Genomic DNA, 17608 nt, shown 5'->3' with positions numbered 1-17608 from the left:
CCGTTAGCGGCGGGCGGTTGGGTTGTCCTGGGGCTGCGCGCGCAGCGGGCGCGGTCGGCGGAAGGTGGGGCCGGGGTGGTCTCTGCGCACGCGTGTTAGGCTGTATAAATTTCCCGGGCCCAACGTGGGGACCCTGAGCTGTCATCACGTTGCGGTTCATCTGCTCTGCCCCAAGAAATCTTTCCAATAAAAGATTCTGACGCTTACTATTCTCTGATTACTATTCATCGCTTCCAGTGAAAAAGTTTATGCAGTTACCTCCTTGAATCGGTTACCTGTGCCCTCCAGAATCAGAAGCTCTTTGAAAGCATGGTGAAGTCTGGCCTTTACAGAGTTGGACCAATATCCCTTAATAATAATACCTTAATAGTAACAGTATTGTTGGCACACTAGGAGCCACAGACAAGGAGAAAATATTTGCACAATATAAATCTAAGAACTTTACCAGCATCTACAAAGAACTCTTGCAGGTCAATAAGACACACAACCCAACTTAAAAATAGGCAAAAGATTTGAATAGGTGTGTGCAAAGGCCCTGAGGTAGGAGCAAACTCAGTGTGTTTGAGAAGCAGCCAGGAGGTCTGTTGGAGGGAGAGAGCAGGGATTGGGGGAGGCAGGGGTTGGGCAGGGGTTAGGATGGGGGCTTGGGTGAAGGGTTGGGATTTTATTCCAATCGACTGGGGAGGAGGTGGAGGGAGCTCTCTGTGGGACACCTGTCACAGTGTTCATGTGGCGGGGCAGTGTGAATCTGTTCACATTGCTCAGCTCTTCTGTGAGGGGCTGTGTCCTGGGCCACACACACTAGGGCACACATCTGGACACCTATATTCTGGACAATACGGATTTGAACCTGGGCTCTATCTCTTACCTGCAACAATGATTGTAAAACTGCCACTCACTCTCAAAACCCATCTTCATCTACTACCAAGGTGATAGGATATGAAACAGCAGGCTACTGTAAGGGTTTCAGGGATGAAACCTCTGGAACACACCAAGAGTTTAATAAACAGTAACTACGTTAGTATTTTGTGGCAAAGCCACAAGTTAAAACAAAATACATCTTCCTGTAGCATCAGATTTGAAGGTTGGAGGATTATCTACCAAGAAAAATCTCAAAGGCTTATTGTTCAGCATGCACACACAAACATGAGCATACAGAACTCAAATAAGAGCAACACACAAGATGCAGGATGATTTTTATGGTGCACCATTTGTATAACTTTTAAAAATGCGAAAAATGAAATGTCTTATGAAAATCACACATACAAGTAGTAAAAATGTTAAAACACGAGAATGATGAACGCCAAATTCAGGAAGGATAATAACGTCAGCGGGGGGGGGGGGAAGGAACTAGGATAAGCTCACAGGGTCTTCAAACCCATTGGTCACTTAGACCTAAAAAGAAGATCCAAAGCAACTGCTATAGTTAATGTTTAGATTCTATCGAATAGGGCGTGGAGTGGATTCCCAGGTGTTTGTTGAATTCTGCTTTATTTTATATTCTCCACCCTACTCAGCTGCCTTTGTTTTTCAGTAAGGCCTTTACCCGCTCCATTTCTTTGTTTATCATGTTTCCCATGTGTCCTCCCCATGTCAGCTCCAGACGGTATCAAACTAAGTCCACTTTGGCCCATGAGGAGACTTCATTTTATGAACAGTGAGCGCTGGCACTTAGGGAAGTGTGCATTTATTGCATGAATCAGGATTTTTCTGCATGACTGAATTACTTGAAATAAAAAGATTTGACTGGGGGCAGCCCAGTAGCTCCGGTGGTTGGAGCACCGTGCTCCTAACGCCCAGGTCGCCAGTTGGATTCCCACATGGGCCAGTGAGCTGCGCCCTCTATAGCTAACATTGTGAACAACAGCTGTCCCTGGAGCTGGGCTGCTGTGAGCAGCCAGAGGTTGGTGTGAACTGCCACGGGGCTGTGGGTTACCGTGTGCTACCGTGAGTCCGTGAGTGGCTGGCAGCCAGCGTGAGCTGCTGTGAACGGCCCACCGACCATTGGTGACCGGTTGCCTCAGCCAGGGGGAAGCGGAAGGCTCATAATACCAGCATGGGCCAGGGAGCTGTGTCCTACACAACTAGTCTGAGAAACAACAGATTGAGCCGGAGTGGGGAGGGGAGGCAGAAGAAAGGCAGGGGAAAAAAAAATTTGACTAAAGTGCCCTTGGGAGATTGGTGCCCACAGGGCCCTGGGTCCAGTGAAGCCCATGGCCTCAGCTGTCAACTTTGCTGGCTGTGCCAGTGTCTACATTTCCAAAAATGCACTACCCCTTAAGACATGGGGCGAGTGACAATGGCAGCTGGAATTTGCTTTAAAATACTTCCACAGAAACACACGGGCGATGAAGCTCAAATGTGAGATCCCAACCACTGTTTAATAGGAGTGCTGGGCTCCTGGAGCCTTATCTTGTTCATCTCTCTATTCTGAGCTAACCTGAAATCCTTACAAGAATTTTTTTAAAGAGCAGCGTTTGGGGAGGGTGTGGCGGGATGAACAGGTGTAATACCTGAAGATGACTTTCAGGGCAGTGAAAATACTCTGTATGACACCATAATGATGTCATCATCCATTTGTCCAAACCCATAGGACGTACAACAGTTAACCATCATGTCATCTAAGGACCATGGGTGATGATGTGTCAGTGTAGGTTCATCGGTCGTACAAATGCCCCACTAGAGGGGGGATGTTGATGGGGGAGGCTGGGCTGTGTGGTGGGGGCACGGGTCACGTGGGCAATCTCCCCCTTCCACTCAATTTTGCTGTAAACCTAAAAATGGTCTAAAAAGTCTTTTTTTGGGCAGGGCAGCTTTTAAAAGCTTAGCTTGCTTGCCCTCCGAAATGTCCCTCCCAGAGGGGCAGGGGTCTGTTTCACTCACTTCTAAGTTTCACTCACTTAGAAGAGGGCCTGGCACCAGTAGGTGATCAGTAAATGCTCGCCAGAGCTCATCGTCCTTGGAGGCGGGGAGGGGATCTGGCTGAGGCTGGCCAGGAGGCCCCCCGACCCATGACCCTTCACACTCGCACCAGGTTCCCTACCAAGCAGCATTCTGACCTGGGGAAAGCCGACAAGACCCCTCCACCTCTAAGGAAAGGCACCAGGTGAGGGCAACTGCCCACTTTATTAGGGAGTAACTACGTGCAGGGCTCCCCAGGGCCCACCCTCATAGGTAGATATCAGAACGAACTGTGCTACCTGCTCTCCTGACCCTGGGACTCTGGGATGGGTGGGAAGAAGATACTAGGGTCAGGGGGATGGCCTCACAGAGGCCTCATAAATACAAGGGGTTCACTGGCCAGGGATGCAAGGGGTTGGGCAGCAGGGGCTCGGGGAGAGGGGCCTGTCCATGGCAGCCCAAGTCACGTGGTCTCCTATGTCTTCAGGGAGCCCCCTCCGGCATCCAGGCGGCACAGGGGGCTGTCATACACCATCTGCAGATTCACCTTGTGGCCCACCAGCTCCCGGATATTGTTGATGCCGTACTTGATCATGGTAGGGCTTGAGGAAGAGAGGCGACACAGTTTAACACTAAGTCAGGTCCTGCTCTCCTCTGTCAAAACTTCTCTGAGGGCTCCCACCTTCCACAGAGTAGAAGCCCAAGTCCTCCCCATGGCCCACAAGGCCCTGCATGCTCTGTCCTATCGCCTCCCCACCCACATCTCCTCCCTCTCCCCCGTCCCTCCCGCCCTCCCTCCAAACACAGCCTCCTCACTCCAAACACAGCAGGCCACTCGAGCCTCAGGGCCTTTGCACTGGCAGTTCCCTCTGCCTGGCACTCCCTTCCCCAGAAATCTTCCCAGCTCACTCCTTCATTCACCTCGTCTTTGCTCAGGTGAATGAGCAAAGTGTCACCTCCTCTGAGGCCTTCCCTGACAACCTCCTCTCCTTAGAACCTCCCCGCTGAGTTTTCTCTATAACAGGTACTGCGCTCAGACATACTCTAGGGATTACTCGTTGAATTTACTTATTGTTCTTCTCACTCCACTAGGACCCTAGCTTTGTGGAGGCAGGGATGTGTGCTGGTTATTCACAGTATAGGACAGAATCCACAGCAGGTGCTCACTAAAGTTTGTCAATGATGAATGAATGGATGGTGCTAAAGGTCTGCACGCCTGGCAAGTCACCTGAGTGAGGTAGCCTGACACCCTAAGTGGTTTGGACACTCACCGCTCCAGCGAGAGGCCCCAGGCAATGACCGACACATTCTCGGGGAGCCCCATGGGCAGCAGCATTTCAGGGCGGAAGATGCCGGAGTTCCCAACCTCCACCCACTTCTTCAAACCTGTGGGGGCAGAAGGATGGGGTGGCTTATGTGGGTAATACTGGGCCTGGCACTGAGCTCAGGAGGCGGGGTGTGGCCTTGGCAGTACCAGGACCCCGGCTGAGAGAGGGTTGCCTGAGACCTCCCTTCCTACCCCAGCACTGGGTCCCATCCTGACCTTGGTGGTAGCTGAACACCTCCATACTGGGCTCTGTGTAGGGGTTGTAGGCCGGCTTGAAGCGCAACTGGGTGATACCTGGGTGCAGGATAAGGCTGGTGACCCAAGTATACTGCCGATGCCCCACCAACCCTGCCTGCCCCAGCCTGCCTGCTCACCAAGCTTGGTGAAGAACTCCCGCAGGACACCCATGAGGTGGCCCAGGGTGAGGCCGTGGTCAGCTACAACACCCTCGATCTGGTGAAACTCGGCCAGGTGTGTAGCGTCCAGGGTCTCATTTCGGAACACACGGTCAATGGAGAAGTACTTGGCTGGTGTGAAGGGCTTCTGGGAGTGATAGACGGGCAAGGCCAGGGCATGGGTCAGAAGGTCAGTATAACAGTCCCCTCCCTGTTCCCCGCACTGCCAGGCCTAGCTGCACCTTCTGGGCCAGGCGATGGAGGGCACGGGCACTGGCCGCTGTGGTATGTGTCCGAAGCAAATTTTTCCGGGCCTCGTCCAACTTCCAGTTGTATTTGTACCTTCAGGAGGAAATCCGAAGTCCATGCTGATGCTTTCGGGGCCCCAACCTCCTTCCCTCTGACACCCCAAAGTCCTGGTGCTGCCTCACCCCTGCGAGCCGTAGCCACCCTGGGAGTGCGTCCGCTTGACCCGCTGGACGTAGTCCATGGGGAGCTGCAGGGCCTCGGCAGGATCTGGACAGGACAGAGCATCATCTGGTTAGTCAAGGAGCATTTCTCAAACGGCCACCGCACAGAGGACAAATAGTGACAGGTGTAGCTTCTGCTCCCACCCATCACAGCCATAGGACACCTGGGAACACCTAACTCAGTCACAACCCTCTCTGCATGGAACCTTCCATAGTTCCCATCTCACTGGGAGAAAGAACCAAAGTCGACGTCCTCTCTGTGATTCCTGGTCAACTCCCAGCTCTCATCCCTCTCACTGCTAACTCATTATTCCCTCTAGTCACAGGCCTCCCAACTGACCTGTGAGCACACCAAGCATGTTTCAGCCTCAGGGCCTTTGCACTGGCCATTCCCTCTGCCTTGTACTTCCCTTCCCCAGATATAGCTTCCTCCCCCACCTCCTTCAGTCTTGATTTAAGCAAAGCTTTTACTTTGAATTGATGGCCCCTCCCCACCACAGCAGATTTTCCCATTGCATTTACCACCCCTGGCATTACAGCACTTACAGCGTGCCCAGGAATTCATACACGGCTACCCCATCAGGATGCAGGTCTCACCAGGCAAGGACTTCTGTCCAGTTCATGGCTGTGACCCAAGTGTTTAACAGAGATCTTGGTACATAGGAGGGCCTCAGCGAACATTTGTTGCACGAATGTGTAAATTCTTAAGATGCCCTTCCAGAGACACAATTTTGGGGTGCCTGAAAAGCCTGACATCGAATCCGGGCTCCACCATTTACAAGCTGTGTGACCTTGGGCAAACCTTGTTTTCTCTCTGAGACCGTTTCTTCACTTGTAAAAGGGGCTAACAGTTCAACTTCCTATAGTTGGCAGGAAGATTAGAACAGCAACTAGTGCGTAGTGAGTGCTTCATAAGTTTGGGGTGCCACACCCACAGCAATGATGGTGGCAATAATGCTGTTGCTCCCAGCCAGGTAATGGGCACCTAATGGCGTCACCTGCCTAACTACTGGCAGGGGAGACAACCATTGTGGAAAACCACTCCATTTCAGACAGTACTAAGAACTGCGAAAAAAAAGAGAGAAATGGGAACCAAGGTTGAAGACTGAGGGTGAGAGGCTTTTAAAACTCAAGGGGAAAAAGGCACATCAGGTTGGCCTCTGTGAGGTGACACATGCATGTTGGAGCCCACCACGATGATGTGGAAGATAGTTCTCGGCAGAAGGCATAGCACAGGCAAAGCCCGAGGTGGGCAGGAGGGCAGGTGGAAGGAGGACATTAGAGAGGTTGATGTGATCAGCTCACAGGGGCCTTGTCGGCCATGCTGAAGATAATGGACTTTATTCTTGAAATGATACACCAACCAAAAGATTCTGCCTGGGCCTGGTACCTCTGAGGGCACAGCGGGGCCCACCCACCTCTCAGGAAGAAGGTGTCATGCTGGTCGCGTGCTGGGTGCTGCTGGGGCTGGAAGAGCGCATCAAAGTTCCAGAAGGAGCTCTCAATGAAGTTGTCAGTCGGCATCTCGGTGAACCTGGTGAGAGACTTGGCCTGATTGTCCTGCCTGTGCCCAGTGGCTGCCCTGGCCCCACCCCTTGTCCCATGCTCACCCCATCTCCAGGAAGATCTGCCGGAACTGGGTGCGGACCTTGAGCAGGGGGTGCAGGTGGCCGCTGTCGGGGAGGATGCCGTGGGCCGAGAAATTGTAGGGCTTGAAGGGCCGGTCCCGCCAGGAGCCGCTGTGGGTGGGGACGCAGGGTTCATTGGTCTGGTGGGGGCTGCCCACCCCTACCCTCACCCTCACCCCCGACCCTGGGGCCACTCCTACCTGGAGATCATCTCTGGGCTCAGCTCCGCCTCCTGCTTAGAGATGCTGGTGCTGAAGGCACTGCCTTTGCTCACCCAGTAGGTCTTCAGGGTCCTGTGGCCAGAGGAGGGGAGGGGACACCACTGTTACCTCCTCGAAGAGGCTTCCCTTGATCTCCCCTCTGATGCTGCCCCAATGCCACCCACCAAGTCACATTGCTTTATTTCCTTCCTGACATTTATTGTCACCTGAAATCCTTTTATTTGCCTCCTACCTACGTCCTGTGTTCATTCAGTTATTCATTCAACAACACTTGAGAGCCTACCATGTGTCAGGGCCTGTTCAAGGCACTAAGCATACAGCTGAAAGTAATAATAGGTAATGTTTTGTTATTTGTTTTAACTAATAGGTAAAGTTTAGGTAAATGTTATTCTGTGCCAGGCTCTGTTCCGCTGAAGTTGCCCCACAATCTTGTGAAAGGGGGCCATTTTATAGATGAAAAACTGAGGCCCAGAAAGATTAGGTTACTTGGCCAAGGTCACAGAGCTAGTAAACGGCAGAGCCAGAACTTGGATCAGGCAGCCTGCGTCCACTTGGTGTCTACTCGAAGGGGACATCAGCCCTGGGAGCAGAGAACCCAGCCTGTCCAGGTCCCAGCATTCAATCAATTTTAGACAGTACTTAGGACTGTGAAGGAAATAAACAGGGAGCAAGAGACAGAGACTAGGAGTGAACGGCTTTTGTGGAACTCACAGGGAGAAAAGGTGGCCCCTGTAGGGCGACACATGAGCAGAAGTCGGATGCCAGGGCCTGCCTTGAAGATCAGTAGAAAGATCATTCTTGGCAGAAGGCACAACATGTGCCAAAGCCCTGAGGTGGCACGAGTCTGGCCTGTGTGCTTGACAACCACAGTGTGAAGGGAAGCTGGGAGGCGACTGAGAGCACCGAGGCCCAGGTGGGGAGAGGGGCTCTCCCTTCCCTCCCCCTACCCCACGGCCACACAGGTGACATGGGTCTGAGCCTGGGAGTGGCAGCCACTCACACTTCCGTCAGCAGTTTCCTCTTCTTGAGCTCACTCCTTTCCTTCTCACCCAGCTTCTCGGCCTGTCCACCCCGGACCAGCTGGAGCCGCCGCTGCACCTCATCCTCCACACTGTCCACCTATTGTAATGATGGGCATGAGGGACCGTGAGGACCAGGGGCTCACCCACCTACCCGCAGGGACTCACCACTCGGAACACCCGGGGCCCATCAGCAGTGCTCTTGTCCACGCGGATCCACTTGTTGGACATGGCCTTGCTGAAGCCCACCTTGCCGCTGGGCAGTCGCTGGGAAAACAAGGCTGCAGTGAGCGGGGCATGAGGACTGCCTTCACCCCATCACCTCCCTAGGACCCGTCCGCCCCCCAGCCCCTACCATGAGCTCGCTTTGGGCCAGGCCCTCCGGGGGGACGCTATGAAACACCCGGGCCTCATGGCTGCCTTCCCGGGCAATCTCCTCGCCCTCGACCGTAAGCTCCCAGCGCTTGGTGGAGCGGAGCTCAGCCTCGATGATCTGCAGGGCAAAGGGGGCATAGGAGAGGACAGGGTTCAGAGCCAGCACACCCTTGCCGCAGCCGCACTAGGGCCAACATAAAGCACAACCACTGAAGCTAACTAGCTAGCTTTACATCCCAGCTGCACCACTTCCGGAGCCGAGTGGGCTCCTCTTGTTGAGTTTCCCTTCTAGACACAGGGACAACGATAAATATGGTTCTAACTCCCAAGTTGAGTTAAAGTACTAAAGATGATACCTGGCAGAGAACACATTCTTTCTATCACTTTTGAACCTAGGAAAGATTTTTTTTTAACTTGGGGAAGATGTGATTTGAACCACATTAAGGAACCATTATTTAACCCTCTGTGACCTACACAAACGTCAATTTCACGTAGATCAAGATACTGTCACCCCACACACCATAGCTTCAATCCCTTTCCCTCACTGACAACCTTGGGCTCTGCAGCCCGACACCTAATGTCTTTTGTTGTTGTTGCTGTCCATGAGTGCCTAATTTCAAATCCAAGTTTGCCTGTCCCTTCTAGTGACACTGACCAAGTATTCAGGAGTGGTCACATCTGCCAAATAGGAATAATAACACTGCCACCGTTCTACGGTTATGGTAAGGAATGAATCATAAATAAAGCTGAGAACAGAGTGGGACACAGAACACGAGCTTCATGAATGAACAGCCCAGATCTGTGTTCTGAGTCTTTGCCTCCTGGATCTGGCCTCTTGGGTGGCCCACAGGCCTGTCAGCATCCTCCTCCTGTGGCTCCATCATGCTTCACTTATCCAAGTCAGAAGGCGGGGCTTCATCTGTGCTCCCCCTGCCTTGCCATGAATCTCATTTCATACCCTCTCCTGAATCACCTCTCCATTCTAGCTGCCTCCCTACAGCCAAACACCATGCCCTGTAGTTTGGGGATGTGCCAGCCTCTGCCCTTGTCCCTCATCTCCAATCCTCCCCCTGCCAGTTCTTTCCAAAAGTCATGTAAGCAGCACACATATCTGACTAGCTCCAGCTCCTGCCATGGCTCCCCAGTATCCCTGTGAGGGATCTACAAGGCCTTGCAAATTCTGGCTCTGCGGTCTTTCTCACCACCTGACCCCCAACTCCCAATGGATCCCTAAAGCGCTATGGTTTTCCTCCTCAGTACAGAGACCCGACTCAACTGTCATCTCCTCTGGGACACTCTCCCTCACCCCCATGGCTGGGTCAGCTGTCACCTCTGGGTTCCCTGTGCTTCCTCCATCACTCTGGTCACTTGAGTATCTTCCCTATCAGACCGCAATCTCCGTGAGGGTGGCGACCGCGTCTTCTTTGTCCACCATGGTAACCACCACCACGTTAATCATGCCTTTAACAGACGTTTCCTGCATAAGGAACGTCTGTGCGCCCGGGGCCCTCACTCGTTCCTGCTTTCCCGCCTGCACACCCCGAAATGAACACTTACAGTTAACCCTACGCAGGCCTGAGACAGTATGGCCTGGAGTCAGGGCCCTCCTGACACGGGAACTGCAGGTGCCAAAGCCAGCAGCCAGGCATCACGGGTTCGGCTCACCTCGCCCAACGCCTGCAGGCTCTTTACGGTGCCCACCAGGGCCTGGTGCTCCACACCCAGCTCGGCCGCCAGTTCCGCGCTGTCCAGGCCGCCATCCGCCGCCTCCAGGCGCCGCAGCAATGCCTCCGCCACCGGACCATCCGCCATAGCTACTCCCAGCGCGCTCCGCGTGTACCGGCCGGAGCTAGAGCCACCGGAACCGGAACCGGCGCCGAAGCGGATCCCGCCATCTTGAATGTGGTGGTCTGTGTTTCAGGGCTCAGGGCTTCGCCATCTTGAGTGTGTCAATTGGCCTCAAAGGGTGGAAGGGACTCAGTCCTTCTGCCTTGGCTGGACTAGTGGTGTCTGTTTGACGTGAGAAGTCAAATTGATGACCTCAAGGATAGAATTACAGCGTTGTTTTTAACTTTCATCCAGCCCCAGCTGCAGCGGGCTGTATGACCTTGGACTTCTCAACCCTCTCTGGGCTTTGGAGCCCCCAACCCTTCTGGAATTCTCTCTTACCCTATGGAAGGGCGGTGGGTGGTGGGCTCCAGAGATAAGTTATTCTACTGGTATCAGCTACTTTTAAATTTTCAAAGGGAGGTTGGATAGGGACCATCCGTATTTATAGATAGGAAAGGGACTCTCCTCATAATAGTTGCAGTCCAGGTAGTACCTAACCTGTATGAACATTAACCCGTGTGCCCCGTCCAGTGTTAAGTAGTGCACGTGTGTTATTTCATTTTCCCCAAAACTTTATGATGTAGATACTGGTATAATCCCCATGTAACAAATGTGGAAACTAAGGCTCAGAAGGTGATATGATTTGCCTATGGTTGTACAAGAAGCTGGTGGAGATGGAGTCAGAAATTATAAACACCCCAGATCCCACCCAACCTCCTACCCATGCTTTGAGATCAATGTCAGGGCAATAACGCATGGTCTAAATCAACGCTGGCATACAGATATACTCGTATAATGTGAGACATTAATGTAATTTAAAATTTTCTAGCAGCAACATTAAAAACAAAATGGGTGAAATTAATTTGAAGAACTTACCAATTCTGATACATCCATTTATCAGTTAAACACTTGATATAAAATTACTAATGAAATATTTTACCCTTCTTTTTCATATTAAGTCTTGAAATTCAAATGGGCAATAGTAACATGTGGCCAGTGGAGACTATATTAGATAGCAGAAGTACATTCTAATCCCAGATCTGCCATTTATGTCACTCAGCCAAATCTCTTAATCTTCCCATGCTTCAGTTTCCTCATCTGCATGTAGATAATATGAGCCCAGGTTATTGTGAGAATTAAGTGAAATAATGCCCATGCGTGTACGCAGTATTTAATACTAAATTGCATGTGGATTGTGTGTCAGGCACTATTCTAAGCAGTATGCATTTACTCATTTAACCATTACAATTGTTATTTGAGCCTAGAAAATGAGGTTACTAATATCCCCTAATCCCGACCCTACAGTGAAGTCCTGATAAAAAAATTTCAGAATGCATTCCTCAAAATCCCTTTTGTTCCTTCACTTTCCTCATTTTTGTTTAATTTCCTCAAGAGTCCTTCCTTCTGTCATAGATCAAATAGGTTGTAAGCCTGTTGTGTGCCAGGTGCTGCTTGAGACACCAGGGGATGGTAAAGTGAACAAGCACAGCGTCTACTCTCAGGCAGGAAGCACCAAACCCATGTGTCCATGACACTTGGTTGGAGGGAAGGCAGGAGGGTCAGTGACAGGCCTGAAGTGATCATCCTAGATTGGAGGCTCCTCATAAGGGGGGCCAGGTTGGGCCATACCGGATACTGCCTGGGGGAAGGGTCAGAATCCCAACTTCTCCAAGACTCCTCCTGCTTCCCTTTTCTGAGTTCTCATCACTAGTGTGGAAGTACCACCTCCTCAGTCTTTTGCCAGGATTCCTTCCCTTTCCCCCTTCTGCAGGCCATTCCCAAGTTCCCAGGTCTAGGGCTTGTTTGCTCAGTTTGGGAAAACCCCAGCCCTCCTTCCTCTTTCCTGCAGACTTGAGGCAGGGAGCTGGTGTCCCACACTGTCAGTCACATGGTTTCTGGCTTCAGAAGAAGCCTCTAGACTCAGGGGTCCTACCCCTCTCCCTCGGACCTTATCTTCCCCACCATCTGTCTCTTATTTTCCCTCCCGTTTAACGGAACCCCCTGTCCTCTCTTCTTTAGCCGTTTAATTGCAAAAGCCAGGCCGTTTGTGGGAGACCACAAGGCAGAGACCCCTTTCATTTTCTGGATGGGGGTGGAGGGTAAAGGAGAGGCTGCAACTAAGGAACAACCCTATCCCTCCCTAGGAGTCAAATCCTATAGTCATGTCTTTGAGCCTTCTGGGTTTTCTTCTGTCTGTCCCAGGCCATCCTTAAAAAACTTTGAAAGCATTTCTGCTAAGCAGCAGCTGCCCTGGGTCGCTCCTCCTAGCCTCCCAGGAACTCCTGTGACTTCAGAGTCTAAGTGACTTGCCCCAGCTCACACAGCAGCAGTCCACCAGGCTACCAGACACTAGGGACCGCACAGAAGAGAGAGCTAGCACTCTCTCCGCTGGACTGCACGGCTGTTGCGCCGGAGTGAAGTGAAGCTCCAGGGTCCCAGACCCTGGGCTCTGGTGCCCTCTGCCTCAGCCTGTGTGTGTGTGTGGGGGGGCAAGGCTAAGAGAGAAACAGCGCGTCGTAGTGAGAATTCCCCAAATGCAGGGTAGAGAGACTAGTAAAATCCTGCCCACCACACCCCACGGAGAGGATGAGAGAAGGCGACGTTGGGGTAGGGTCCTAGTCCAGCGCAGTGACACCTGCGCTCGCGCGGGTTCTTTAAATGCCCAAATCCAGAAAAATGCACGGGCGCGAGGGCGGGGTTGGGCCGAAGAGTGGTCACATGACCTGATCTGAGGAGTTGGAGGCCCCTACCCCACCGGTGGGCGTCCCCCACAACGCGTGGTCGACCCTCATTGGCGAGCGGTGCGGCCAATAGAAATCGGCCATCTGGGAACCCAGTGTTCCGAGGCACAGCCGAACATGCTGAGCCGAAGAGGGCCCAATGGGAAAGCAGAAACGTGGCCATTGACCAATGAAAAGATGTGGAGGGCGGGCCAAGAGGCAGGGCCAGGTTGGTTTAAGGGTCGGTCGGCTATAAAAGCGCGCGGCCAGAGCTAGCGTCCGTCCCTGCTGCAGAGGTGCTGTCCGACGAACGACTTAAAGGGCCCCGCGCTCTGCCGCCCCCTCGGCCCGCCATGCTGCTACCTGTGCCGCTGCTGCTCTGCCTTCTCGGCCTGGCTGCCGCCGAACCCGTCGTCTACTTAAAGGAGCAGTTTCTAGACGGAGGTAACGCCTCGAGGCCGCCCCGACGATGCGACCGGCCCCCCAGCCCAGATCTGCGTTGTGGCCTGTAATTATTGCTCTGAGGACCAACACGGTGGTCCCCGGGGACAAGAGCCGCAGCCTATCCTTCTTTCCGCGTCCCTGGGGAACATGGAGGGCGCAGTGGCCTCCCGCGTCGGGAGTTAGGGTTCGCCTGAGAATCTTTTAAGCCACTGGAGGTGTCAAACTAGTGGTTGGGATGGGGGCACTCAAGAGGGAGGGAGATGTCTTTGCCTGCAGCAGTTAGTGGCTCCTGGCAGATATTTGGTGGTGGTGTTGGGCGGAATCAGCAAAGCCGCGCTGACCTGCCCCTCTGATCCCGTAGACGGGTGGACCAACCGCTGGATTGAATCCAAACACAAAACGGATTTTGGCAAATTCGTCCTCAGTGCCGGCAAGTTCTACGGTGATCTGGACAAAGATAAAGGTAAGAGCATGGGTATAGGTCATCAGATCCAGGAGGACTTCCTGGAGGAAGTACTAGGCACTGCACAGCCTGGGCATCTCCAGGAGCAGGGCAGGCGGAGGAAGTGGGGAGAGTCGTCTGTATCTTTGATTCTTAGGGTTCCCTGGGGGTTGGGGCCAGCTGTGACCTCACTACCATCCCCTGCTAGGGCTGCAGACGAGCCAGGATGCCCGCTTTTACGCCCTGTCGACCAGATTTGAGCCCTTCAGCAACAAGGACCAGACATTGGTGGTGCAGTTCACCGTGAAACACGAGCAGAACATCGACTGTGGGGGCGGCTATGTGAAGCTATTTCCAGATAGTTTGGAACAGACAGACATGCACGGAGACTCTGAATACAACATTATGTTTGGTGAGGGGCCCCACCCTGGTGCTGACCTCTGATTAGTTAGAGGGAGACTGAGATCCCATAGGTTCCTTGTATCCCATGACAGGTGGTCTTGAAAGCACAGGAAACACATAGGCTTTTCTTTGAAGGGTAAGGTGAGGGGATAATCACAGCAGCAATTTATTGCATTGTTATTATTGGTCTAAGTCTGTTAATATGTGTGATCTTACATAGGCATTTTCCAATTTTACAAGTGAGGGTACTGTATTCTAGAGCATGAATTTTTTTTTTTTCCAAGGCTCCACCTTAGAGACACCTTAGAGACTGTCCCTTAGAGACAGTCAGTGTCTGAGTCCTGTCTCTTGAGTCTTTACAGACCTAAGTTTAAGAGGTTTTCCTTTTGTGAAGAATGGCGGGGTAGGGGGCGGGGGCTGGCTATGGTGGGCAGGGTTTGGCCCTTAACTGGACCTGCTTCTCACCTAGGCCCTGACATCTGTGGCCCGGGCACCAAGAAGGTTCATGTCATCTTCAACTACAAGGGCAAGAATGTGCTAATCAATAAGGATATCCGTTGCAAGGTGTGCCTGGGGTGGTGACAAATGGCTGCCTGGGGAGGCTCAGAGGCCAGCCTGGTGGGTGGGGCCACTTACTTCCCGCCCTCTTCAGGATGATGAATTCACACACCTGTACACACTGATCGTTCGGCCGGATAATACCTATGAGGTGAAGATTGACAACAGCCAGGTGGAGTCGGGCTCCCTGGAAGACGATTGGGACTTCTTGCCACCTAAGAAGATAAAGGATCCTGATGCTTCCAAGCCTGAAGACTGGGATGAGCGGGCCAAGATTGATGACCCCACAGACTCCAAACCTGAGGTTGGTGCTTGGGCAGGGAGTCCCCACCATGGAGGAGGTGGCGGAGAGCTGGGCTGACTCTGATCTCCTCGTGTGCCCTCAGGATTGGGACAAGCCTGAGCACATCCCTGACCCTGATGCTAAGAAGCCTGAGGACTGGGATGAAGAGATGGATGGAGAGTGGGAACCACCAGTGATTCAGAACCCAGAATACAAGGTGGGCCTGGGGCTCCCGAGCAGGATGGGGGTACACAGTGGGGAGCATGCTGACCTCTTCTCACCTCCAGTTCCCTTCTTCTGCAGGGTGAGTGGAAGCCCCGACAGATTGACAACCCAGATTACAAGGGCACTTGGATCCACCCAGAGATCGACAACCCTGAGTATTCTCCGGATAGCAATATCTATGCCTATGAAAACTTTGCTGTGCTGGGCCTAGACCTCTGGCAGGTGAGACATGGAGGGAACAGGAGGATCCCTAGGGGACCTCAAGTGCTCAAGGTCACCCAGAAGGAAAGGGACAGGGATAGGATCCAACCCTAGGTAGGTCTGACCCCAAAATTGTCCTGTTTTGAAGAATTTCTTGGTCTGTTTCTATGGCGTTCTCACAGCACCTCGTTTGAGGTTCTACATGCTATGCTAGGCACTCCCCCAAGAACCTTTATGTGAACCAACTCATTAACTGCCCCCAACAACCTAGAAGGTAGATAGTCCCTTATAAAATGAGCTGTACGGGGACCAAATTTTTGTTTGTTTCATTCACTAATATACCTTCTGTGCTAAGAACAGTACCTGCCAATAGTAGGTGCTAGAAAAATACTTGAACAAGAGGAAGAGATCCCATTATACAGATAAAGAAACTGAGGTATAGAAAAGTCACCAGCCCAACGTCACGTAGGTGGGAAATAGCAGAGCTGGGGTTTGCACTCAGTCAGCCTGTATTTTAAGTGTGAAGTTAGGCTGCGGCATTGTGGAGTGGTTATGGAACTGAAGGGCAGGAGCGTGGTGTGTTCCCTCTGGCCACCCCTTTATCCATCCTCCCCTTCCCAGGTGAAGTCTGGCACCATCTTTGACAACTTCCTCATCACCAACGACGAGGCGTATGCGGAAGAGTTCGGCAATGAGACGTGGGGTGTCACAAAGGTGGGGCCTGGGTCCAGTTCTTGGCTGGGGGGGCAGGCAGGGCTGGCAGGTGGGGGCCAGGTTCTGAGTGTATGGTCTGTGCAGGCGGCAGAAAAGCAAATGAAAGACAAGCAGGACGAGGAGCAGAGGCTGAAGGAGGAGGAGGAGGACAGGAAGCGCAAGGAGGAGGAGGAGGCGGACAAGGACGACGAGGATGACAAGGAAGACGAGGACGAGGACGAGGATGATAAGGAGGAAGACGAGGAGGAGGACGAGGCCGCCGCCGGCCCATCCAAGGATGAGCTGTAGGGGCCGCACCGCCATTTCCGGGGCTGAACTGAGGCCTGAGCGCTCCTGCCGCACAGCCGGCCGCGCCAAATAATGTCTCTATGAGACTGGAGAACTTTCCTTTTTTTTCCAGGCGGGTTCGGATTTGGGGTGGATTTTGGTTTTGTTCTCCCTTTTTTTTTTGTTATTTGTTTTTTGAACTGGTGTTTTTGTCTATGATTCTCCCTCAGCCCTCACCTCTGGCCCTCATCTTTCTTGACCCTTCGCCGTCCTCTGTCTCTTCTCTCCCCATGTCCCTTAGTTCCCCTCCAACCTGGGGGCATGAGGAGGTGGGGAGGAGAAGCTCCAGGCCCAAGATTCCGACTATTCACCTTCCTGAATCCCAGAGTGGGACAGGAAAAGGGCGTGGTGTCCCAGACCCCCAGCACTGAGGAAGAATGGGGCTCCTAGGGCCCGAGCTCCGACCCCTCACCCCCACTTCCTCCCTTTCTCCCTGCCTCCAGAACTGGGCCACTTCTGGGTGGGGCAGTGGGTTCCAACTCAGCTCATACAGAATGTAAGAACTACAAACAAAATTTCTATTAAATTAAGTTTTGTGTCTTCTTCCTGTGTCTCCTTCTGGGGGAGGATGGACATTAGGGAACCAAAAGTGGCCCTTTTTTTAGGGGTTGACATTTGAGTAAGGCTTATTTTTCAGCCACTGAAGTGTTGGCTGAGTGTCCCATAAGGTTACAGTTACCCCCACAAAGCAGTGGGAGATGAACTAAGTACCATTACAAATACTCTATGTATCAACTCATTGAGTCCTTGCACCAAACTGGTGAGTTTTGGTTCTAACACAAGTTCAGTATGAGAAGACAGGTCCAGAATTTAGTCAGAGGTGGAGCAGGGATTTAAACCTACATCTTAGACACCATCTCATACTATTTTATACTGAATCGTATGTACTTCTACACCTATTAGGGAGCAAGACTACGTAGAACAATTGGATAATTTTTAAACCTTAATGCCAGCCAGTGGTAAAAGCTATTCCTTGTGTACTTACAATCAAGGAAATAGGCTCAGAGGTGTATATAGCTTACCCATGGACTTCAGTGGCCAAGTTGGGATTTGAACCTCTTCAAGAGAGGTGACTCCAGGGAGGGTGCAGAGGCTGAGATAGTGGCAGAGGAAGGTCTGGGCTCCT

The 17608-nt window shown here is 52.4% G+C and overlaps 2 protein-coding genes across 2 annotated transcripts; one reads left to right on the top strand and one right to left on the bottom strand.

Moving 5' to 3' along the window:
- Window positions 1–1192: 1192 nt before the first annotated feature.
- On the bottom strand, window positions 1193–10194 carry FARSA (phenylalanyl-tRNA synthetase subunit alpha). Its single transcript, XM_033135084.1, has 13 exons — window positions 10002–10194; window positions 8317–8454; window positions 8130–8228; window positions 7943–8061; window positions 6922–7014; window positions 6704–6832; window positions 6512–6627; window positions 5055–5139; window positions 4866–4965; window positions 4603–4771; window positions 4445–4522; window positions 4173–4287; window positions 1193–3503 (listed from the first exon to the last, which is right to left on the bottom strand). Exons 1-13 carry the CDS (start codon window positions 10146–10148, stop codon window positions 3377–3379), a joined length of 1515 nt encoding a protein of 504 aa, XP_032990975.1. The 5' UTR covers window positions 10149–10194; the 3' UTR covers window positions 1193–3376.
- A 2961-nt stretch (window positions 10195–13155) lies between these two features.
- Window positions 13156–17008, top strand: CALR (calreticulin). Its single transcript, XM_033135168.1, has 9 exons — window positions 13156–13330; window positions 13692–13793; window positions 13981–14184; window positions 14644–14738; window positions 14827–15036; window positions 15119–15232; window positions 15319–15462; window positions 16063–16155; window positions 16240–17008. Exons 1-9 carry the CDS (start codon window positions 13240–13242, stop codon window positions 16441–16443), a joined length of 1257 nt encoding a protein of 418 aa, XP_032991059.1. The 5' UTR covers window positions 13156–13239; the 3' UTR covers window positions 16444–17008.
- Window positions 17009–17608: the final 600 nt, after the last annotated feature.

The sequence above is a fragment of the Rhinolophus ferrumequinum genome, chromosome 18, assembly GCF_004115265.2.
Source record: "Rhinolophus ferrumequinum isolate MPI-CBG mRhiFer1 chromosome 18, mRhiFer1_v1.p, whole genome shotgun sequence".
Lineage (NCBI taxonomy): Eukaryota > Metazoa > Chordata > Mammalia > Chiroptera > Rhinolophidae > Rhinolophus > Rhinolophus ferrumequinum.
The sequence above is the reverse complement of the archived record's forward strand: the minus strand, read 5'-3'. Positions and strand labels throughout refer to the sequence as shown.

Coding starts and splice junctions, on each gene's coding strand:
- CALR (XM_033135168.1), top strand. CDS start 13,240: ATGCTGCTACCTGTGCCGCTGCTGCTCTGCCTTCTCGGCCTGGCTGCC. Junction 13,331..13,691: donor GGAGCAGTTTCTAGACGGAG/GTAACGCCTCGA, acceptor CTGATCCCGTAG/ACGGGTGGACCAACCGCTGG. Junction 15,463..16,062: donor TGGGCCTAGACCTCTGGCAG/GTGAGACATGGA, acceptor TCCCCTTCCCAG/GTGAAGTCTGGCACCATCTT.
- FARSA (XM_033135084.1), bottom strand. CDS start 10,148: ATGGCGGATGGTCCGGTGGCGGAGGCATTGCTGCGGCGCCTGGAGGCG. Junction 6,833..6,921: donor AGCCCAGAGATGATCTCCAG/GTAGGAGTGGCC, acceptor CCCCACCCACAG/CGGCTCCTGGCGGGACCGGC. Junction 6,628..6,703: donor CAGATCTTCCTGGAGATGGG/GTGAGCATGGGA, acceptor GTCTCTCACCAG/GTTCACCGAGATGCCGACTG.